Source organism: Myotis davidii, unplaced genomic scaffold (genome assembly GCF_000327345.1).
Source record: "Myotis davidii unplaced genomic scaffold, ASM32734v1 scaffold663, whole genome shotgun sequence".
NCBI classification, from domain to species: Eukaryota; Metazoa; Chordata; class Mammalia; order Chiroptera; family Vespertilionidae; genus Myotis; species Myotis davidii.
Window position 1 is genome coordinate 2,004,831 of NW_006295816.1, and position 23,088 is coordinate 2,027,918.

Below are 23,088 nucleotides of genomic sequence, written 5' to 3' on the forward strand. Positions count from 1 at the left end.
GCTCCTTCCCCGCAGGGCCCCGCTGTTTGAAAAGAGGGTCCCCTCGTTAGCAGAACAGCGGGACTTGAACGTTGACAGTTTGGACCCAGCTTCCCTCCCCCCACCCCGCCCCCCAGGCCTCGGCGAAGTTCCGGCCTCTGTAGTGTCCCAGCCCGGGAAGGACTGACAGTGACTCGGGTTTGCAGCAACCAGTCTCTCTTTTCTTCTAGAAAAAAACAAACCCCACAAACCGTGAACCTTTCGGAGCAGCGAGCTAGAGCTGCAGTCAGACAATGGGCTCGGACAAACGGTAAGTCGCCGCTGCACATGCTTCGACCTCAGAGTTTCCCGGGGACGGAGCAGTTTTTAAAAAATTGTTTAGTTTATCAAACAGATGTGCAGGCGCCTGTCTGTGCCAGGCACTGCTGTGCGCACTCCCGTGATCCCTGCTCTCACAAGCGTGCAGTGCAGGGAGGGAGCGGAAGTGGGGTGCAGGAAGGCGGGGAGGGTGCTGTCAGCACAGGGGGAGCATGGGGTTCTGGGAACAGCCGGTTAAGCTTCCCCGGGAAAGTGTTATCTAAGGTGGAGCCTGAAGGGTAAGGCGTGCGGGTGGAGTGGGTCGGGAGGTCCCAGGATGGGTAACAGCTGTGAGAAGTCAGTGCCTGGCCGCAGCCCTCAGCGACTGCTGAGGGCCGGTTCCTGTCCCCTGCATGGACGACCCAGATTTATAGGCTGGGAAGCTTTCGACCACGGATCACACACAGACTGCTAAAGAATTAGCGCCGGATTAAGTGGGAGCTGCGGCTGCTGTGTCAGACCATTTGCTTGAACACACAGCCTTTCCTTACTCAGCCACCTGCCTCCTTAGCGTCCAGGCCAGTCCCAGTGAAGGACCAAATTGATGGCCCAGCGGGACTCGGGAAATGGTCTTGTCACTTTATTTTAATTCTGTGTCAGCAGTCTGTGGTTCCAAATAACTTTCGAAATTAACATTTACCTTTTTAGGGCCTGTCAGCCCCAGGCTTCACGTCCTGAAACAGTCCTAGGCTACTGGTTTTCATTGATTTCTTTTTATTTGGATGCTTTCAATGCGCCCTTATAAACCTGTCCTTTGTCTTACCCTTACACAGCAGTTTTATGAACCTGGTACATAACTTGTGAAATAACTATGAATATCTGTGGTAAAGTGGGTTCAAGCCTCTTGTTTTTAGATTTCCCAGTGCTGCCCAGTAACCAAAGATAAACTAGATGTTATAGGAAATAATGTTCTCTGACAGCGCTGGGTATGTCTAACAGATGAACTACTTTGTTAACTGCCTGCTGGGGGAAAAGATGTATGTAACTCATCCAGGCTGTTGTGATACCCTTGAGAGCAGATGAGTCAGGATGTGCTCTCCTTTGAAACTGGGTGAAATGCTAATAATTTATTTCTCCCTACCTTTGATCACTAAGATCCAAGTCAGGTGTAATGGGGTGATACATAGACCACAGGCTTGGGAAAATACAGAATGCATTTGAACATTCCCTTTCTCAAAAATATTAAACCCAAACATTTGATGTCTGAATTTTCAGATTTACTGTGAATTCCTAAAACTTAGTTTTGCATTTAGGAATATGGATGTTTTCCCACTGGTTGTCTTTGTGACCTGGGATTTAGTGATAAATTTTAAGGGATACATATAACTATTTGTATATCTTATAAACTGAGCTGTGGACATGTGTTCAGCCATGTTTTCTAAAAGGTACAAAATGTGATTTACTTTAGAATAAATGCAAATTATTTTCTCTGGCAGAGTGAGCAGAACAGAGCGAAGTGGAAGGTACGGCTCCATCATCGACAGGGATGACCGCGATGAGCGGGAGCCCCGGAGCAGGCGCAGGGACTCGGATTACAAGAGATCCAGTGAGGACCGGAGGGGGGACCGATACGACGACTACCGAGACTACGACAGTCCCGAGGTGAGTGACAGCAGCTGCGTGTGGGCTTGTCAGGATTCGGTATGACTTGTACGCGTAAGACGCCCAGGCTTCTTCTGGAAGTAAGTATCCCACGTGTGGACGTCTCCCTGGGAGCATGACATTCAGACACTCTATTGTAGTCATAGAAATATCAGCCAGGGTTCACTCAGGGCTTGCCCTGTCCCAGGTGCTCGAGTGCTTCGCTTCTGTGAGCTCACTGAGGTCTCGCTCCAGCCTGTGAGGTGGGGGTACCCCATTTTAAGGATGCGGCGTGCAGGTGTCATGCTGAGCCAGCCCTGCGCCTCCACTGGAGTTCCTGAAAGTCGTAGTTCCCATCACCTTAGCACAGCTTTTCCGTGACCCTCTCCATGCGCGGCTCTGTCTAAAGCAGTCGTGCTGCACATGTCATTCTGCACTGGCTTCTTCCTTTCCCACTGTTTCCTCGCACATCATCTTCCTATCATAGCAGGCAGTGGCATCTCGCTGTGTTGGCATCTCCACGGTGAGTGGTTCAACTGCTTCTTGAGCTGAATGATTGGTGACAGGGTTTCTTTGGTTTGGTTCTGCTGTTTGAGAAAACACTGCCGTGAAGTTGTCATGGAGTCTTTGTATCCTCGCTGTTGTTCCCAAAGATAAACTCCAGGAGTGGGGGTATAGACCCACTGGGTTTCATTGTGGTTTTGTTTATTGTAAATCAGAGAGAACGTGAAAGAAGGAACAGTGACCGATCCGAAGATGGCTACCATTCAGATGGTGACTATGGCGAGCATGACTACCGGCATGACATCAGCGACGAGCGGGAGAGCAAGACCATCATGCTGCGCGGCCTTCCCATCACCATCACGGAGAGCGACGTAAGGGGAACAGCCGTTCCGTCAAGCGTTCTGGGCACAAGGAGCTTCTACCCTTGTCCTGTGTTATTGTTTGAGCTCAAGCTAATAGCTCAGTCAGTGAAGTAGGTCTGTCTTTAGGGCTGACTTCTCTCAGTTTGGTTCATTCATTCCTATAAATTTCCATTTAGACTGACATTCCTTACTGCAGGGATCGGGTGTTGTTCCTTCAACAGCCCTCAGAAGGCAGTCAGTACATTTTTTTTGAATTGATTAATTATTTGGTGAGCGTGTATCAGTAAAAACACTTTTCTCCTGATCTGGCCCCATTTGATTGAATGAGAATTGTACTGTCATTTGACACATCCAGGAGCCTGTTGAACAGGAAGGCCATTCCGACTCCCCAGTCCTCAGACTGGCCGGCTGGGGCCTTGGTGTCCTGGCACTGCCTGGTCTCTTCTTTTAATTCTTTTTTGTTTGTTTCCTCTGGGCACTGCCTGGTTCCCAGTGGCATCTGTCATTCCATCCAGACACATCCACCCCGACTCCCCCGCAGGCCACCTTGGACATGTCCATCGTGTGCTTTTTTCTGCTCAAAGGCTACTTTCTGCAAAGCCTTTCCTGACCCACCAGGTGGAATGCCTTCCTCCTCTCTTCCAAGCTCTGTATTCGTGACATTCATGTGGCACTTACATCAGCCCACCGCGCCCCCCCCCCCATGGGACCAGGCGTCTCTGAGATAGGCTTCCACGCTCTGGTGCAGGAAACCGCTCGGCCGATGGTGGTGGTGAAATGGATGTGAGGTTTTGAAGTGTTTTTGAAAGGTGTAAATGCATAGCATTGTGCCAGTATCATCTTGGAGTACGCAAATTAAAATTCTAACTAATGTTTATGAGTTTGAGACAAAGCTGAAGGTGAATACTAGGTTCGCACAGCTTTGGTCTAAACGCTGGAAGTGGCGGTGTGAGGTGGGGCGTTGGCGTTAGTGGTGGGACACTAATGGGGACCCACTGCACACCTGCCGTGTGCTCTGTGGATGCTCCGTGACGCAGAGCCATGGATCCCGTCTCAGGAAACGCTTAGGTCAGTGATGGCGAACCTTTGACACGCATGTCAGAGGTGACACGCGAACTCATTTTTTTTGGTTGATTTTTCTTTGTTAAATGGCATTTAAATATATAAAATAAATATCAAAAATATAAGTCTTTGCTTTACTATGGTTGCAGATATCAAAAAATTTCTATATGTGACACGGCACCAGAGTTAAGTTAGGGTTTTTCAAAATGCTGACACGCCGAGCTCAGAAGGTCCGCCATCACTGCTCTAGATGAATAGCTCAGGTCAGTGGTGAGGACAAAGCTGAGGAGACGGGGTCGGTGTTGGAAACAGTCTATTGCGAGAGGTCCTCGGGTGCCTCTGAGAGCTTAAATGGGGGGATGGGTTGCTGGTGGCAGGTGAGGAAGTGCTTCCGGGAGAGAGGCACTGACCTGGGCCTTGAGGGGTAGGAGTGTTTTGTCTGGTGGAGAGCTGGGGGAAGTGGGGGGCTGGCCTCCAGGCAGGACTTCACATAAGCAGGCCTAGGAATAGAAAGATACTGGATTTAGACGAGGCCTTGCACCCAGCTTGTGTCCACGAAAGTTGAAGGCTGTGGTAGGAGAGGTGGCTGGGACGGTGCTGTTGGGACTGGTGCTGGAGGCTTTGGAAGCCCAGCTAAGTGTAAAGGGAAGCTACTGGGGGTTTTGCCTGGTAGCGAAAGCTGTGCGGGCTGGAGTGATGGGAGGAAGCGTGGTGGTTAGCGAGGGCAGAGCTGAGCTCAGAGTGCAGCAGTGAGCATGTGGCGTCGGGAAGAAAAGCCCCACAGGAGCCAGTTCAGGAAAGAGCCTGTCCATCCGACTGACGCCTTGAGGCGTCTGTGGGGCCTGTGGCCCTGGGAGCCCAGGGGAAGTGGTGGTGTGGGGAGAGCGGGCTCTAGCTGACACTGGGGCCCCCTGCTGGTGACAAAACGAGATTGTCGTGCTTGTGTTCTAGGCTTGTTTGGGGAAGTAGAAGTCTCCACCATAGAAGGCTGGTTTTCAAAGTAGGGTTTCTGAGGTGCCCAAATATTACAGAACTAGGGTCCCTCGACCTGGCCTGCGCCCTCTCGCAATCTGGGACCCCTCAGGGGATGTTGGAGGCTTGGTGCATGGTTATGGCCCGATCCCCACAGACCAGGCTGAGGGAACCCAACAGTGCGTGCACTGAGCCTCTAGTATGCATATAAGATCCTTGGTTAATCTCTTCCAACCCTCCCTCCTCCCCTCTTCCCTCTGAGTTTCATCAGTCTGTTCCATGTTCCCATGCCTGTGTGTTGAGCGTCTGCCCCCTCATGGTCATTGCGTGTCATAGCTACCGGTCAGGCAGTTGCTTAGGCTTTTTTATTATTAATATATTTTATTGATTTTTTATAGAGAGGAAGGGAGAGGGATAGAGCGTTCGAAACATCGATGAGAGAGAAACATCGATCAGCTGCCTCCTGCACGCTCCCTACTGGGGATGTGCCTGCAGCCAAGGTACATGCCCTTGACTGGAATCGAACCTGGGACCCTTGAGTCTGCAGGCCGACGCTCTATCCATTGAGCCAAACCGGTTAGGGCTGTTTAGGCTTTTATATAGATACATAGTCTTAGAAAATTTGTTGGGCTCTTTAAAACACTTTAAAAGCATAGTATTTCATCTTTTCCTGAGTTTCAGCTGTTGCTTTCATTCTTGTTTGCCTCTTTCGCTTGTCCTCCCACTGACATGGGAATTCTTAGAGTAACTGTGTTTAGTTACTGTGTTGCCATGATGTTTCTGTATCACTACTTTGGAAGGAACTGTCTTTAGTTACTAAGCATGAACCTGAGTCAGTGTAGCTTCTCATTCTCTGAAAAATTAAATACAGTCCATTTTCCTTGTTTTGGGTGGTTGCTGTCTATAAATTCACTGCTCCTAGGGGTGATCCAGAGCTGGGTTCTTGTGAGCTTGTCACATTTTTGCCCACCTTGTTTTGTATGTAGCTGTTTAGAGTTGCCTTGTTTAATATGTATCGTTGATTTAGCAGCCTCGAACCCATGGCCAGCAGCACTGTAGATCATGGCTGAGTAAAGCTTACCTGACACGTATATGAGGCACCTCATGGCCTTGCACTGGGGAGTCATTAGCCAGTGATGTCAGAAACAGCACGGAAATGGGACAGCTCAGCGAGCAGACTGAAAGGGCCCCTTGTTTGGAGTGTGGCCGCTGGAACAGGCAGGAGCGATGGGCACGAACGCTGCGGCGCTGACTTGCAGTCAGAGACTTAGGAGCAGGCATGTTCGCAAACAGAAGCCACACATGATGAGGATCAACGGCGTGGCCCTCCAGCCTCTGCACGTGGGGGCCGCTGAGAATCCCTATTTCACAAATTTGCTCCTGTTTTTCCCCCTGAGAGTATTGCTTCCTGGTATTATTACTAAAGAAACGAATGCAATTTTTTATCGTTGCCTTTTGCAATAAGGGCTTGGTGTGACATCGGTGAGAAACCTGTCAGCCAGAATTGCTGCGTCTAGGCCCAGTTAATGTTTATTTTAATTTATTAGGGGCCTAACAATAGATGAGCTTTGTTAATTTTCATCATTAAAGTAAATGTAAGAAAATTCTTAAGATGTGCAGAAACTACTTAACTTAAGGGGAGTTTCTCGGTTTTTGGCCATTGGTTCTGGTCCTTTAGCATAAAGGGCCGTGAGATGAGGCTAAAGGGGGAGGCGTGGTGGACAGGATACTGGGAGCAAGACCGTGTGTCCTGAGGTAAATAATGGGGCCTGAGGGAGCCCAGGTGGCACATAAAGAGCTGTAAGGGCGCAGTGACACAGGCGTTCCTGTGGGAGTCCTCCTTCTAGTCCATGTGTTGAATAATTGCATTCGGCGGATGGAAGTTCAGAACTTGGCTAATTAAGCAGAGATGCAGCCCCAGTCCTTGAACTTGCTTTGTTGCGGAACAGTTTGTGGCTGAAGCTTTAACTGTAAATGTGTAAACCCTGTGCAGATTCGAGAAATGATGGAGTCCTTCGAAGGCCCTCAGCCTGCGGATGTGAGGCTCATGAAAAGGAAAACAGGTGAGAGCTGAGTTCCGCTGTCCGGGCCTCTTCCCCGTTCCCCGTCCCCAAGACCCTCCTGACCCCCCAGCCTTCGAGCACATGAATTCAGAATGACAGGTTTGCCATGGCTAAGGAATGTGACTCTTTGCAAACGATGTTATAGAGCATCTGAGGACCTTTTTAAAAACTTTGTTTTTAGGGGCTTTTCCTTCCTCCGGTAAGTGGTGATGTATAAACTCCTTGTTCGTAGTCGGTTGCATGGTTACTTTTGAAGCGTGGAATCAAATCGAGTGGCTTTTAGCTCAGGCGGCTTGGTTCCTTGCCATGGCAAAGTATCAAGAAGATCCCCAAGTCAAGTCACATTTATAAAACTGCTTCCCAATTGGCTTTGTCCCACGGTGTTGAAGCAGTGGGAGAGAGATTCGCCTGTTATAAAGGAACTGACTAACACAAGTATCCCGTCTATATCTGAATGCTGTCTCTAGGTGTAAGCCGTGGTTTCGCCTTCGTGGAGTTTTATCACTTGCAAGATGCTACCAGCTGGATGGAAGCCAATCAGGTTGCTTCACTCACCAAGTCTAGATATTCATGAAAATGGAACAAGTCTGTACAATTTTTAAAAAGGTTGAAGGAGTGGTTTGTTCCAAAGGAGTGACTTTACAAAAAGAAAAGCTTTGTATATATTAAAATTGATTCAACTAGAATAAATCTCGTCCGGAGGACGCATGGCAGAATTCGCTCTGCCCTTGGCCCTATCTGCCTGGCGGGGCTTGGCTACCCCTGACCACCTAGCTGCTACTTACCAAACACTCCGTGTCCCCTTCCCCTGCTTATATGTGTCATTGAGAGTCATCTCAGAATCTCCAGCTCTCTCTGACAATGAAAAGAATTCAATAGAAGTCTGCTGCGGGCATTTTACAAGTAACTCCCTATTTCTCCTGGACCGCACCCCCCCCCCCCCCCCCCCGAGGCATTACTGCTCATGTCTTCAAGGGCTAGTTAAGGGCCTGGTGGAATGTGTGGACAATAAGTCTGAGGAGTGTAGCGGGAGCCGGTGCCCTGCTGTCTAACCTGGTGAGAGTGGCATTAACATTCTAATCTCCCTGGGAACGCCTGGGCTGGCGGTCCAGAGCAGACCACTGCTGGTTCTTGGGCGTGGCATGAACTGAAGTGTCAAGATTGCGTTCAGTGCTTGGCACAGACGTGACATTTTTCCAGAGCACAGTATTGACGCCTTAACCAAGTGCATTCTGGGACGTTTTCGTAACGCCTGTTGCTTTTCTGCAGCATTTTATGATTTGTCACCCATAAATGAGAATTCTATTCTTTGATTATTAATATATTGCCATTTATAACTAGACTCACTAATTTTGATAGGTTAGATTTTTAAGCCTTGTTTTCTTAACCCAGCGGTGGCACCAGATCTTCTAAAAGTGGAGCGTCATGCGTTTACCACGGGGACACCATCCCCGTCCCTTCAGAAGGTGCACCAGCTCCTGTGAGTCTGTTTCCTTGGCGTGGCAGCATCACTTGCTGCAGTGGCTGTGTCTGAGGACTTCCCTGGGAGTTTCAAACTCCTAAGGGATGAAAAGCCTGTAAGACCTTTTAAAATCTCCACAATTTTAATGTATACAAAGCTGTGTTAGTGTAATACTTTATTACAGTTCAAACTCACTCCAGAAAGCAAAGGCCAATAGGATTAGGGACTCAGTGGTAGTTTGGAGTCTCCCCAGCACCCACCCCTCCTAGTGGGTGACCTGTTGCCATCTCTCCCGGCTTCTTTATTTTTGCTTCTGTACAACAAGGAGTGGGTGGCCCCTCGGCGCCTTCCTCTCGGCCAGACGTGCGGTCTTGCCTTTAGATCTTTCAGAGACCACATTCACAGCATGTCTTAATCCTCCAGGATTTGCAAGAATCAAATTGCTCAACAGTATGTATGTTCAGAGGGTTAGACTCCTTTTAAAAATCTGGATATCTAACCTCCTGCTTCAGTCACCCCATCCCTCTCCTCCCCCCAAAAAAGAGAAAGAAAAGGTGCACCTGTTAAATGAAGACTCTTTGGGGGCAGGTGCTGGGCGTGCTCTTGGCTAGACTGATTCAGCTTGGAGTCTTGAACTTTTCAAATTAAGTCCCTCTAAGTCACGTGGTTGACTTGAAGGATGAGGTGGCGTACAAGCATTTACGAGTCTTTCCTACCCCCCTGAAGAAACTTCATTGGCCTCCTGGTTACTCATCTTGAAGAGAGAGTACCATCTATTTCAGTGAAAAGCACATCTGTCACCTAGGACATTACAGGCTGCAGTTGGCAGAAAGAAGCCTCGCTTAGCTGATTTAGACTCGATGGCATTCAGAATAGTCCCTCCTGAGCAAGAGCTGTGACCAGACTCCCTTTCAGAACGAGTTTCCCTCCCCTGCAGCTCTTCCTGAAGCAGGAGTTGGGGGGCAGGGCAATGTGAAGGCTCTCAGTTGCCTAAGGATGGGGGACGGGGCCAGGCGAAGCGGAGCCCGAGGACACGTGCTAAGGGCTTAAGTAGGAGACAACTCAGAATTGGGAGAGTTGTGTTTTCTGCTTTTTGAACTAGACTGTCACCTCGGGCAGCCTGTCGCTGCCGAAGGTTAGGACTCCTGACTCTGCTGGCGACGCGCCTGGTGCGTGTCCGCGGTTAGCGTTGGGCAGCGTTCTCAGCATCCCTGACTCCGTTTACCTTCACTCCGCATCCCATTCTCTTGCTGCCTGTCGGAAGGATTGGATGGGCAGAGTATAGGTGGCGGTGGTTGGTCCTCCCCGTATTGTCCATTTAATTCCAGAGCACTGATTTTTCCGAAGTGTGCTCTGCCCTGGGAAAATGGACACACGTTTCCCACAATGGAAATAACTAATGACTTCTTTTTTTACAGAAAAAGTTGGTGATTCAAGGAAAGCACATTGCAATGCATTACAGCAACCCCAGACCCAAGTTTGAAGATTGGCTTTGCAACAAGGTAAGGCTGTTTCTCCCGCGTTACCTGGCTCCTTCGGGGTTTTAGTGTGTGTGTGTGTGTGTGTTCGTGTTTGTCCAAACAAGGGACCAGAAGTGCCAGTCACCAGTGTTTGTCACAGGGTGATTTTTGTGCTTTGTGATGTTCTTTGGGTCCCTGTTAGAGGACAGAATCCCTAGAACACTCGTGTTTTTATTTACTAAGCCCCGGCCCTCAGCCCAGTGCTTTAGTTAAGGTTTTAGGTGTGTTTCACATTAGAGTTTCTTCAATTCCTGAGCTCTCAGCTTTGGGCAGCCCCTCAATGACATGAACAAAAGTCCTGTGACCCGGCTCAGGGCTCAGGTGACGTGAGCCCTGTCAGGGTCCAGGGCACCACGTTGAACTTGGGTGTGGCAATGACATGTTGAGAGGCTCGCACTCTGTTCTGGCTGCACCCGTGTCCACTCCTCTGTCTGCGTTGTCTGTGGACATGGAGTGGTCCGTGTCGGGCGCTTCGATATGAGGGAGAACTTCGCTAGTGACTCCCTGTAGGTTTCTGCATGAACTGAAACTTTCCTCCAACTTGATAAAAATGCAGTTTATTGTAAAATAGGCCAAGGTGTGTTTATCTCAGAGGAATTCCCGTAGCAAAGCAATCTCAGTGTGTAGGCTAACACCCTGTGTCTTGGGTCCATGGTATTACTCGCTGCTGTTGACATCACTGACTGGGACGAGCCCCTGGCCCTGCCGCTCTGACCCACTTGGTTCCTAGTGAGCCTGGCAATTAAGGTGAAACTTTTTTTTTTCCAGTGCTGCCTTAACAATTTCAGGAAAAGACTAAAATGCTTCCGATGTGGAGCGGACAAGTTTGGTAAGCCCGGGCTCAGCTGTTTGGAATATGCAGTAAGACCTGACTGCTGGGTTGTCTGTGAACTTGAGGGAACGGACAGGTTTTAGGACGTATAAACAAGTGACTTGGATACTTTCCTGAAACCTGTGCCATAGGTTCGGTGGGTGCTGCTGTGACGGCGGGCACAGAGGGGCCTTTACTTCCCAGAAGGAAGTCTGCTTGCCGGGGCGCACTCTGCACCTGCTCCTTGAGCACAGGGGTCGGGTCAGCCCTCCACGGGCCCGGTCTGTGCGTTTCACACCGACCATGTCAGAGTTCACGAGATTTTATAACAGCCACACGTGGGTACAAAAGAAAACGACTTCACTTAACACTAAGGCTTTGGGGTGTTAATATATTTCGTTATGAAATGCGTTGGTGTGCTGTCTGCTTGTCTTCTGTTGCTGATCTCCCTCCTTCCTCCTGCAGACTCGGAGCAGGAAGTGCCCTCAGGAACCACCGAGTCGGTTCAGTCTGTGGACTACTACTGTGACAGTAAGTCCGTCTCACCTGCTGGCCTCTGCGGCAGAGCTTGGCTTTTCTGTTCTCCGACCCTGTTGTCATGCGCGGCAGCAGCTGCTGCAGGGTGTCCTATAGAAGGTTGGTTTTTAGAATCTCCTCTGTGTCAGAAAGAAAGGTACACTAGGAACCTCCCCAAATGGATGTGCGTGTGTGTGTGTGTGTACTTGAACCTGCCTTGAAAAGCGCTGGCGGTGGGACGCATTTATACGTCATGTGTCTTATGTGTCATGTGTCTCCTTCGCCCCCAGCAATCATTCTCCGGAACATCGCCCCGCACACGGTGGTGGACTCTATCATGACCGCACTGTCCCCCTACGCGTCCTTGGCCGTCAACAACATTCGCCTCATCAAAGACAGGCAGACGCAGCAGAACAGGGGCTTCGCGTTTGTGCAGCTGTCTTCCGCCATGGTGAGGGGCTCGGGGATCTCTCCTTTGCAAAGAACAGCCTCAAGAGGCAACAGGGTGCATCCCATGGTGATACTAAATTGTGAGCCCAAAGTTCAAGGCTACCTAGTGGTGTGTGGCAGTGCTAAGTCACGGGCCGGTCGCTGGAGGCGTGTGACGCGGGCGGGGCGATGCCTGAGCCCCAGTGAGTCCTTCGGGCTTTGCTGTGGGTCGACTTCGCATTTACTGCATTTAACGGCTCGGCGCCTCCTTGTCCTGGAGGAGAGGGAGGTGGTTTTTTCTCCAGATTTCACAGCCGCAGACAGCAATGAACTGTTCTTTTTAAAGAGAAAGCTCTGTTCTTTCCAACGCAGCGGGTGTAGGGTAAGGTTTCCAGTTACACAACACAGTTGGCTTCTTCTCCTCCTTCAGGACGCTTCTCAGCTGCTGCAGATATTACAGAGTCTCCATCCACCTTTGAAAATCGACGGCAAGACGATTGGGGTTGACTTCGCAAAAAGTGCCAGAAAGTGAGTGGCTTCAGCATCCTGTTTCCAACTGCTGTCCGCGCACGCTTGTCCGGGGTGCTTTGCTGACGGTCCCGTAAGCTTCGTCTCCACGCTGGGCCACTCCCCTCCCCGGTCACCCAGGCCGAGAGGGAGACCGTTGTCTCCCCTCAGAGCTCGGTGCCTTCTGGCTTCTGTCACCAGTTGCCAGAAGACTTGAGAGCGGGACACGGGCGGGCCGGGGGACAGAGGGGTGAGTGCTGTGCCGGCTACAGGGCAGACCTGTCTGGAGAGAACCCCTTCCTCCCGGGCGGGTGGGCCAGGCCTCATGAGGACGGGGCCCCGTCTGGCATGTGGGTTCCGGTGTCTAGTGTCATCGTTGGATGGCAGGGTACGCAGAACAGGGGCACTTGCCCACTGAGGACTTTGCCCACGGAGACCCCCCCGTGGCCTTGCTGGCATTTGAGACCTCCCACCCAGGCTGGAGGGAGTCACTGTGTCCGTGGCCTGAGGGGTCACATGGTTGGGTCGTTGTGTTTTAGAGACCTGGTCCTCCCCGATGGCAACCGGGTCAGCGCCTTCTCTGTGGCCAGCACAGCCATCGCTGCCGCCCAGTGGTCGTCCACCCAGGTACCATGGCCCCCTCCGCGGTGCCTGCCTTACAAGCTCGGACGGTTTTAGGGAATCCTTCCTCGTTTCCCTTCCTGGTGTCCACTGAGGTGGTCTGTTCGTCGTCTTTGGTGTTTTCTAGTCTCAAAGTGGCGAAGGAGGCAACGTCGACTACAGCTACCTGCAGCCCGGCCAGGACGGCTATGCGCAGTACCCCCAGGTAGGTGGTAGCTTGGACCGATCCCACTTCTGGTTCCAGAGGGTTCTGAGAACAGCAGCCTTAACGGTGGACTTCTCTTCAGTACTCGCAGGACTACCAACAGTTCTATCAGCAACAAGCTGGAGGGTTGGAATCTGATGTGGCATCTGCATCAGGTAGAAACTTTGTCTCCCTTTTCTCTTTTGTTTGAGGAGAGGCACCTACGTGTTCCAGCGACACCCAGAGCTCCGAGTCCATTCCCCGCCCACTGGGGGGCACGTTCAGGGTTGTCAAGGGGCTGGGAAGATGAGGGTGCTCATGGTCACCAAGATCTGATCACAGCCTCTTAGAGAGCGTGTCGCAATGAGGGTTCATTCTTGGACTCACCTCTATTGCTGCTCTGTGTCCTCGGGAAGCATGAGTGCCCACGCAGGGTGCGGGGACAGGGTGACCTGGAGCCTGGTACCCAGACATCTATCAGAAGGGTCACTACTAGAAGCTTCTGCTTACGTTTTGTTCCAGAATCAGGAAAGCCTTGGAGCTCGATCTCTCCTCCGCTCCAGAGCAGAGATGGTCTCTCCTCCTTTCTTTATAGCACCAGCAGCAGGCTGGCTGCGCTGTGTCTCACTCTAGCAGGGTGCGCAAGTGGAATGGCCATAGGTCAGGGCATGTGTGGGAGTCATTAAGATCTCACAGACACAGAGGCTGGGCTGGGCATCGCGGTGCAGATGCTCGGCTCCGAGTGCCGTCCGTGCTGGCTCTCCCTAACCCCGGGGCTTCTGCCACAGGCACAGCCGTGACCACCACCTCGTCCGCTGTGGTGTCCCAGAGCCCGCAGCTCTACAATCAGACCTCGAATCCGCCCAGCTCTCCGGTAAGCCTGTCTCCCAGACACAGCTAGCGCCTGTTGGGCGACACTGTTTTGCTGGCCAACTATCATCCTTTCGTGCTGCAGGAACCACACCCTAACCTTACTTCTCTCTGTCTGGTGCTATTAGATAATAAAATAATGTGTGTGTGTGTTTTAAATGTCAGATTCCAGCAGGGTGTGTTTGTGCTTTCTGCATGCTTCGACTTAATGACTTTCAGGGAGAAAGTGGTAGCTACGTGCGTCTGGTTCCATGGCTGCCTTAGAGCGCGCGCGCGTGTGTGTGTGTGTGTGTGTGTGTGTGTATGTGTCTGTGTCGATATGATTAGCAATCTCAAAAAGATGTACTTTGTCAAACCATCCATATTTTAGTGACAAAAATACCATTCTGTATAGAAAAGAGATCAGGATCTGATAGGTTATCAATAGACTTAGAGTAGTTTGACTCAATGTTCTCACTTTTGAGATAGGGAAATGAGATCTGGCAGTGTTCAGTAATTTACTCAAAGTCATAGAGCTATTAGTGATGGAGCCAAAACTAAACTCAAGTCCCTCTAGAGTGTCTGTGTGTGCTGTGTCCCCCCCTTCCTCCTGGGTGGTGGTGATTGCATCCTAAGAGCCTGCACAGTTGAACTCATTGGAGCCGCTGTTCTTTGCAGACTGAGGAAGCACAGCCTAGCACCAGCGCAAGTACCCAGGCCCCTGCCGCTTCCCCGACTGGTGTAGTTCCTGGTACCAAATACGGTAAGCCAGCCGTGGGGCTGTTGACAGAAGGTCCTGGTTATTGCCTTTAATTGACGAGTTCCTCTCCCTTCGTGGGTGTCGGAGGGACGTTTGGGGAGGTGAGAGAAGATGGTGACAGCTGCATCTCGGCCGAGAACTGGAGTGTCTGCCTGCTGACTGGTTGCTGGTTTTGCCTTTGCAGCGGTGCCGGACACGTCCACTTACCAGTACGATGAGTCTTCGGGCTATTACTACGATCCCACCACAGGGCTGTACTACGACCCCAACTCGCAGGTAACTGCACTGTTCTCCTTGGTTCCCCTCAGCACATCCTCGCGTCATTGAGTCCCTGGATGAGGCATGAGGTGAAGTAGCCCCTGCAAAGGAGCAGGCGACCCAGATTCATTTTAGCTTCTCCACAGCCATCGAGCCCTGGGCCTGTGTGGCTCACTCAGTTGGTTGGAGTGTCATCCTGTAACCAAAGGGGCGGATTCAATCCCAGGTTGGGGCACTTGCAAGAAGCGGGCGATAGATGTAAGAGAGAAGCCGATCCATTGCCTCCCACCCCGACTGGAAATGGAACCCGCAACCTTGGCTTATGCAGCGGTTCTCCACCTTCTGGCCCTTTAAATACAGCTCCTCATGTTGTGACCCAACCATAACATTATTTTCGTTGCTACTTCATAACTGTCATGTTGCTACTGCTATGCATCATCGTGTAAATATCTGATATGCAGGATGGTCTTAGGCGACCCCTGTGAAAGGGTCGTTTGACCGCCAAAGTGGTCACGACCCACAGGTTGAGAACCACTGGTATGGGGATGATGCTGTAACCAACTGAGCCACCTGGCCAGGGCTCGAGGATTTAAGTTTTTAATTTATAGGTTAGAAAAACTGTTTTGAGGTATAACATACATACAGAAAAATGCACAGAACTGAAGTGTGCCATTGTCTGAATGTTTACACTCCTACACCAGCCAGCACTGAGGAGAGAGCAGCCCTAGCACATGGCAAGATCCCTGCCCCTGGCAGTCAGGACCCCCCTTCTCTCACTGCTGTTCTGACTTCTCACCATGGACTCTTTTGTCAAGTAACATTTATAGGTGGCTCTTAGCCTTTCTGTAAAGACCCAGATAGAGCCCCAGCCGGTGTTGCTCAGTGGATAGAGCCTTGGCCTGTGAACTGAAGGGTTCCAGGTTCGATTTTGGTCAAGGGCACATGCCCGGGTTGCAGGCTCGATCCCTAATCGGGGGTGGCAGGAGGCAGATGACCAGTGATTTTCTCTCATCATTGATGTTTCTGTCTCTCTCCCATCCTTTTGAGATCAATAAAAAATATATTAAAAAAAAAAAAAGACCCAGATAAAAGTTGGCAATTGTATGTCTTTTCCACATCTTTTTTTAATTGAGATAAAATCCACCGTTTTAACCATTTAGAGTGTACAGCTCAGTGGTGGTGTGTGCGCTCACAGTGTATCTCTGTCGTCGACCATCACCACCATCTAATTCCAGAACATTTCCATCATCCCGTGGAAGGACGCCCTGTGCTCGTTACGCAGCCACTCCCTAGTCCCTTGCCCCGGGAACCTGTCTGCTCCTGCCTCTGGGTTTGCCTAGTCTCCCATTTCAAATAAATGGACTCAGATGTGACCTGTGTCCAGCTTCTTTTCTTAGCCTCGCTGTGTTCTCAGGGGAGAAGTTAGCAGGTTTGTGGAGTGGCGTTTTATTTTGGGTGGTGTATGTGATTTTCAAAGAGGAAAGCAGCTTTAACACTCCGTAAATAAAACTGTGATGATCAGGAGCTGGAGCCAGAGAATACAAGAGAAGTGCTTTTAACAGGAACTTGCATCGAGAGCCCATGTGTCAGCGAGGTGTGAGGCTGAGGGCGCCGAGCAGGCTGAGTCTGCCAGCTGCCTGCACCTCTCCGTGAAGTCTGGCCCCTTCCAGGGCTGCTCTCCTTGCTGGACACAGAAGGTGTGGCCTGTGTCTGACCCGCCCGCTTCCCAGCAAGAGACATAACAGACCCTGCTGTGGGTCCCTGTGAGCAGGTAGAGTGACAGGCAAGGGAACAAAGCGAGAGAGAGGTGCTGCCTCCGCTGGGCAACTCGTCCTTCCCACGGCCTTCGGATCCGGTTCCTTCACCTGCCACCACCTTCCGGCCCGAGCTGGCGTTGGCAGCCCTGTGTTCGGTGGCCTCGGTGTCCGAGTGCTGTGCCTGTTTGAGCCGATTGAGAGCAGTTAGCTGGTTGTCACAGGGGATGTGTTCTGGCCTCTTGGCTTGTTTCAACGGTCTGTGGAAAGGAGTTGGGTTAATGAATGGGAACTAGACTCTTGAGAAGAAACCAGATTATACTTTCACTCAAGAAGTTTCACACTTTGGCTGGCTGGTTCATCGTCCTCACCCACCACAGCGTGCAGCTCCCCTGTGGGCAGGAGGTGTGATCGCTGCAACACGTTTTGTTTGTTTTTGTTTCTTTAAAAATAACTTCGATGTGTCTTTTGACAAACTGTTTCTTTAAGCTGTTGGACAGCAGAGCGTCTGCATTGACTGTGTCTGTTTCTAGTACTACTACAACTCCCTGACGCAGCAGTACCTGTACTGGGACGGGGAGAAGGAGACCTACGTGCCGGCCGCCGAGTCCAGCTCCCACCAGCAGGCGGGCCTGCCCCCTGCCAAGGAGGGGAAGGAGAAGAAGGAGAAGCCCAAGAGCAAGACGGCCCAGCAGGTGAGGCGCCGGCCGGTTCCCGCGCGGCGTGCTGTCCTGGGTCTGGCTGTGGCGTTGAGGTCCGCTCCATCTGGATTCCTTTTTTCCTTTCTTTAATTTGATTTGTTGATGTTTAGAGAGAGGAAGGGGGCATCCATTTGTCGTGCCGCCTATTTGAACATTCCTTGGCTGCTTCCTGTATGTGCCCTGACCGGGGATCAAACCCGCAACCTTAGCATCTTGGGACGGCGCTCTAACCAGCTGAGCTGCCCAGCCAGGGCGAGCGTTTTGCAGTATTTTAGTGGCACCGCCCGTGTCTGTCAGGCTGCCTGTGCTCTTGGGACATGTTGGGGGCCTCAGACTGCAGAGCAGTCTTCATGTGGTGACTCGGAGGGGTTTGTGGTTAGAAGTAGCAGCAAAAGCGGTTTTGTTAAGAGATGTGGCTGAGATAAGACCCGTGGTGTGGCGCATGATAAGTGTCTCTGCCTGAATGTCTCTCTGTGGTGGTTTGGACATTAGATCGCCAAGGACATGGAGCGCTGGGCCAAGAGTCTGAACAAGCAGAAAGAGAACTTCAAAAACAGCTTCCAGCCCGTCAGCTCCTCTCGAGAAGAAGAGAGAAGGGAGAGCGCCGCGGCCGACGCGGGCTTCGCTCTGTTCGAGAAGAAGGTGCGGGCGGCGGGGCGGCGTTTCTCTCACATCGATGATTCTCTCTGTCTTTCCCTCTCTCCTCTAAAAATCAATGGAAAAATGTTAATAAAAGTAAACCAGGGAGCCTTGGCCGAGAGGCAGCAGCTGATCCCTGAGCTGGTGCGGAACGGAGACGAGGAGAATCCCCTGAAAGTAAGCTCGCCAGGGTTTAAAGACCGCGTCTGTCTCACTCGCAGCGAGGCTGGCTCTCGGCTGCGGTGACTCCTGCTTCTCCCGGGAGGCGGGCGGTGGTCGCTGGGCGGGTGTATGGTGGCTTCTGCACGGACTGGTGCTCGGGGCTTTGTGTTCCCTGAGGGAGCAGGCGAGATGGAGCAGGAAGGAGGCCTGAGTTCCTAAGCTCGGCTCATTGCGTTTTACTGCATTTGTTAATAGTTTTTGGTGTGGAAAGAGAATTAAGAGGAAATGTGTGTGCTGTTGATCCTCACCCGGGGATATTTCCCCATTGATTTCTAGAGAGTGAAAGGGAGGGAGGGGGAGCGAGAAGCATAGGTGTGAGGCTCACATCGATTGGTTGCCTCCCATGCACACATCCAGGCTGGGGATTGAACCTGTGACTCTTCAGAGCACAGGCTGGTGCTCTAACCATTTAGGAACACCAGCCGGAGCAAGAAACGTCTTTTACTTGCCAGATACTGGGCTGTGTGGACTGTTTCTCTGATCTGTTGTGTTTGGGGTTTTCCCGTGCGGTCAGTGGTCTGAAGACAGCCATCTGGGAACTTTCCTTGGGCCCCATGTGGTCGGTACCAGGAAGGCTGTCCCCAGCACTCCAGCCCTGGCTGCTCCATGCAGTGGTGCAGTGTGATTGACTCTAAGGCAGCGGTTCTCAACCTGTGGGTCGCGACCCTTTGGCAGTCAAACGACCCTTTCACAGGGGTCGCCTAAGACCATCCTGCATATCAGATATTTACATGACGATTCATAACAGTAGCAACATGACAGTTATGAAGTAGCAACGAAAATAATTTTATGGTTGGGTCACAACATGAGGAACTGTATTTAAAGGACCAGAAGGTTGAGAACCGCTGCTCTAAGGTGTGGCACAGCCATGGAGGATGCGTTACTGCCTCCGGATACTAGCTATACTACCCGCCCATTGTACATTGCCAACGACCCTCCTCCTCTTGTCCCCAGAGGGGTCTGGTGGCTGCTTACAGTGGTGACAGTGACAATGAAGAGGAGCTGGTGGAGAGACTGGAGAGTGAGGAGGAGAAACTGGCCGACTGGAAGAAGATGGCCTGCCTGCTCTGCCGGCGCCAGTTCCCAAACAAAGACGCGCTGGTCCGGCACCAGCAGCTCTCAGACCTGCACAAGGTGCCTGCTTCTCCCAGTTCTGGGGCGGGAGGGGGGCAGCTGGGCGCTGGGGGGCTTGGCCGTGAAAGCGCAGTGGATGCTCACGATGCGTGATTGCCTTTTTTTATATATTTTTTATTGTGAAGCGGGAGAAAGAGAAACATCAGTGATGAGAGAGAATCATTGATCAGCTGCCTTCTGCACGCCCCCTACAGGGGACTGAGCCTGCAACCTGGGCATGTGCCCTTGCTCAGAATCGAACCCGGGACCCTTCAGTCCGCAGGGCGACGCTCGATCCACTGAGCCACACCAGCCAGGGTGTGCTTGCCTTTTAGAGGCTGTTCCTGGTCACAGGCGACCGCAGACACTGCGGGGTCCCTCCGGACCACTGCAACGAAGCGCGTTGTGAGCTTCTTGCTGGCGGGGGTCTCGCCTTCAGTTTGTAAAATCAGCACCTGAAGCACTGGGGTCTGTTTGCAGCGGCCTCGGAGTGAGAATGAAGCAGCGTGGGCTCGTGCACGCAGCCTCTGCTTTCATGCTGGGGCCGTTGAGCTTAGAACACAGCAGACGTGGATGACATGAGGGTGTGTCACCTGAGGACGGTCTGAATTCTTAACTGTGTCAAATCTCTTCTGCAGCAAAACATGGACATGTACCGGCGATCCAGGCTGAGCGAGCAGGAGCTGGAAGCCTTGGAGCTGAGGGAGAGAGAGGTGAGCGGGGCGTGTGCCGCTGGACAGAGTGTCTCGGGGTCTCTGCCTTGAGCTTCTGTTGATAGCACTTGGTTCCAGGTCCAGGGGGAGGTAGGGAAGATGATCACACACTTAGCGGCCGCTGTGGCTCGTGAAACTGGACCCAGGCCACACGTGCTTTGCGAGCCCTGCATGGTCCCTTCAGGAGGTGCCCTGAGGCCTGCTCTCGGGTCCTGAATGCCAGGTACTTGCAGGGGAAGGACCCGAGTTTGAGGAAGGAGCAGGGGGCTCTCTCTGGCCCAATGCGGGGAGCCTTCCTGGGCAATGCTGAGGCTTCACATTAGGCCCAGGAGGCAGCAGGGCCTGAGTGGTTGCAGGGGATGTGGAGGAAGCAGTGGATGGGGCTCAGGTGAAGGCAGCAGAAAGCCTGTGCAGCCAGCAAGGGGCAGGGAGCATGGAAGCCTATAGATTAGAAATGAACCCGTGGGCCCTAGCTGGTTTGGCTCAGTGGATAGAGGTCGGCCTGCAGACTGAAGGGTCCCAGGTTCGATTCCGGTCAAGGGCACAGGCCTGAGTTGCGGACTTGATCCCCAGTAGGGGGCGTGCAGGAGGCAGCCAAGCAATGATTCTCTCTCATCATTGATGTTTCTATCTCCCTCTCCCTTCCTCTCTGAAATCAATAAAAATATATATTTTTAAAAAGAAAGAAATGAACCCGTGGGGAAGTTACTTGAAATTCCCCGCAAGTAATCGGAGGTTCTGTAGGTAGGGGCTGGTTTTCTGTTTTGTTGTTTTCCTGTTTTCCCCCCACTGTTTATGGTGCCAGCTCCCCATGGACTGCCCACAGGTCTTGGGCCCGGGGGTGGGCCTGTCCAAGTGCCGAGGGGAGAGGATAGCTCTGTCGTCCTCCTCCTCTTCCTCCTCCCTCCTCCTTCTCCTCCCCCCTCCCCCCTCCTCTTCCTCTTCTTCTTCTTCTTCCAAGACGGTGGCAGGCTGTGACGCGTGGTGACCGATAATAAGCCTGCTCATTGGGGACATAGCTCTCCGCAGGGCCCGCAGTTTCTCAGGCCACTGGTGAGGCCCTGGAGTGTGGCTGCCCCAGGCTGAAGCCTGGTGTCCGAGCTGTGTTTGTTCTCACGCAGATGAAGTACCGGGACCGTGCCGCTGAGAGACGGGAGAAGTACGGCATCCCTGAGCCGCCAGAGCCCAAGCGCAAGAAGCAGCTGGACGCGGGCACCGTGTATGTGTCGTGAGCACGTCCCGCCTCCTCCGCGGGGGCTCGAGCCCTTTAAGTAACTCTGTGTTTGCCGCTGGCAGGAATTACGAGCAGCCCACCAAAGACGGCATCGACCACAGTAACATTGGCAACAAGATGCTGCAGGCCATGGGCTGGCGGGAAGGCTCGGGCCTCGGAAGGAAGTGTCAAGGCATCACGGCCCCCATCGAGGTGAGCCTGGGGCGGGGCTCCGGGGCCTGGGACCCGGGCAGCGACCTGACACAAAACGGCGGTCTCCCCACAAGGGGTTCTGCTCCCTGCGCCTCCCTGACTCCGCCTCTGCTGCGATGGCAGTTGGGAGGAATGCTCGCGTTTTCTGGTGTTTGGTGTTGTCCTAAGGGTAGACCTGTTTTCTCCTGAGGCCTGTGTATTTCTGTGTCCTTGGTTGTAAACAAACCCTTACCACCACGCAGACCCCTGTAGCCGCCATTGGGTTATTGAAACGTATCGTGCTTTTGTTTCTTTCCTAGTGGTTTTGGTTAGGCATAAAGCAAATTAAAATGTAGGATTTTTGTTCACGAGAAGAAATCCTTTAGTTGGTCGGAGGTGAGACTGAGGTTCAGTCCCAGGATCAGGGCACCACCCGCTGGCCTTCTAGACAAGACCCCGCAGGCACCACTCCCTCCCCACCTGCGCCGCCATTTAGGTCACACCTTCCAGGCCGGGTCTGCAGGGAGCTTTGCTGGCGCCAGGCCGCCCTGCCGCTGTCTGAGCCCTTAATTACCAGGCCTTTCCCGGCTTCGGTCATGTTTGGGGCCTAGTTTCCGGCGTCGATGCTTGCTCAGCAGACACTGGGCGTGGGGGTGGGGGCGGCTCAGTCTGCCTGTCTCCTTGGCCCATTTTATTCCCCCAGACCCTATACCGGCTCCAGGTCTCCAGTGCAGAAGTCTTGGTCTCTGGCGCCTGGTGGGTGGTCCTGCCTGGTAGGGAGTGGGCTGGACGAGGCGTGGAGCGGCCCATCGCCTGCCAGCGCTGACAGCAGTTTTCTGCCCCCAGGCTCAAGTCCGGCTAAAAGGAGCTGGCCTCGGGGCCAAGGGCAGCGCATATGGACTGTCAGGTGCGGATTCCTACAAAGATGCTGTCCGGAAGGCCATGTTTGCCCGCTTCACGGAGATGGAGTGAGACTCCGAGAGAAGAGAGAACGAGGAGCTCCAAGGGCACGGATGGGCCATCGCCCAGCTCCCTCTCCTGTCGCTAAGGGCATGCCTTGCGCTGTTCCCCGCTCCCAGGAGCCCCTCTGGGCTGTGGGTGAATGGCCTTCCTCCTTCCTGCCGGAGGGCTTGTGAGCGGGCGAGGGACTGGTCTTTTATACTTCCGTGTACATAGTGTCACGTACTGTTTTACATGTAGCCTGCGTGTGGGCCGCCAACCCCGCTTTCCCGGGGGCGTGGCAATGCCCTAGGTGGTGTGCGACACCAAAGCCGCCTCGTTACTTGTTGTGTTTTTTCTTGGCAAAAGCCTGTGTATATTTGTATATTAAACATTTGTACAGAATTTTGGAAGATTTTCAGTCTAGTTGCCAAATCTGGCTTCTTTACAGAAGAAATACCTTGAAAAATGAGTGGCTGTGTCTCTTTATTCCTGGGAGACGGGGTGGGTGAAGCGTGTCAGCCAGTCGGGCCTGGTGGTGACGTAAGGTACTTAGAAATACTGTTTTATATTATTTTCCATGCTCTGGTCATGCTCAGATGTTTTTTCCCCCATTACAGTTTACATTCAACATTATATTTTACTTATTTTAAAAAATGCATTTTATTGTTTTCAGAAAGCTCCTCCTCCCAGGCCAGGCTGCTTGCAGGGAGAGAGAGAGAAAAACATCAATGATGAGAGAGAATCATTGATTGGCTGCCTCCGGGACGCCCCACACTGGGGATCGAGCCGGCCTTGTGCCCTT

At 52.2% G+C, this 23,088-nt stretch overlaps 1 protein-coding gene across 2 annotated transcripts in view; it reads left to right on the plus strand.

Annotated features, from left to right (window-relative positions):
- Positions 1–22,755, plus strand: part of RBM5 (RNA binding motif protein 5) — a 23,508-nt gene extending 753 nt beyond the window's left edge. For both annotated transcript variants that reach the window (XM_015568342.1, XM_006770458.2), the window contains exons 2-25: positions 210–289; positions 1,773–1,938; positions 2,637–2,792; positions 6,811–6,880; positions 7,348–7,421; positions 9,761–9,844; positions 10,631–10,691; positions 11,139–11,204; positions 11,480–11,640; positions 12,049–12,146; positions 12,665–12,752; positions 12,874–12,951; positions 13,034–13,106; positions 13,719–13,804; positions 14,458–14,542; positions 14,724–14,815; positions 17,085–17,246; positions 17,745–17,894; positions 17,997–18,068; positions 19,068–19,247; positions 19,865–19,939; positions 21,061–21,158; positions 21,236–21,365; positions 22,191–22,755. In XM_015568342.1, the coding sequence (XP_015423828.1) occupies positions 273–289; positions 1,773–1,938; positions 2,637–2,792; positions 6,811–6,880; positions 7,348–7,421; positions 9,761–9,844; positions 10,631–10,691; positions 11,139–11,204; positions 11,480–11,640; positions 12,049–12,146; positions 12,665–12,752; positions 12,874–12,951; positions 13,034–13,106; positions 13,719–13,804; positions 14,458–14,542; positions 14,724–14,815; positions 17,085–17,246; positions 17,745–17,894; positions 17,997–18,068; positions 19,068–19,247; positions 19,865–19,939; positions 21,061–21,158; positions 21,236–21,365; positions 22,191–22,316 (2,448 nt within the window). In that variant the 5' untranslated portion in view covers positions 210–272 and the 3' untranslated portion in view covers positions 22,317–22,755. The remainder of the gene's footprint in view (positions 1–209; positions 290–1,772; positions 1,939–2,636; positions 2,793–6,810; positions 6,881–7,347; positions 7,422–9,760; positions 9,845–10,630; positions 10,692–11,138; positions 11,205–11,479; positions 11,641–12,048; positions 12,147–12,664; positions 12,753–12,873; positions 12,952–13,033; positions 13,107–13,718; positions 13,805–14,457; positions 14,543–14,723; positions 14,816–17,084; positions 17,247–17,744; positions 17,895–17,996; positions 18,069–19,067; positions 19,248–19,864; positions 19,940–21,060; positions 21,159–21,235; positions 21,366–22,190) is intronic.
- The last annotated feature ends 333 nt before the right edge of the window (positions 22,756–23,088 follow it).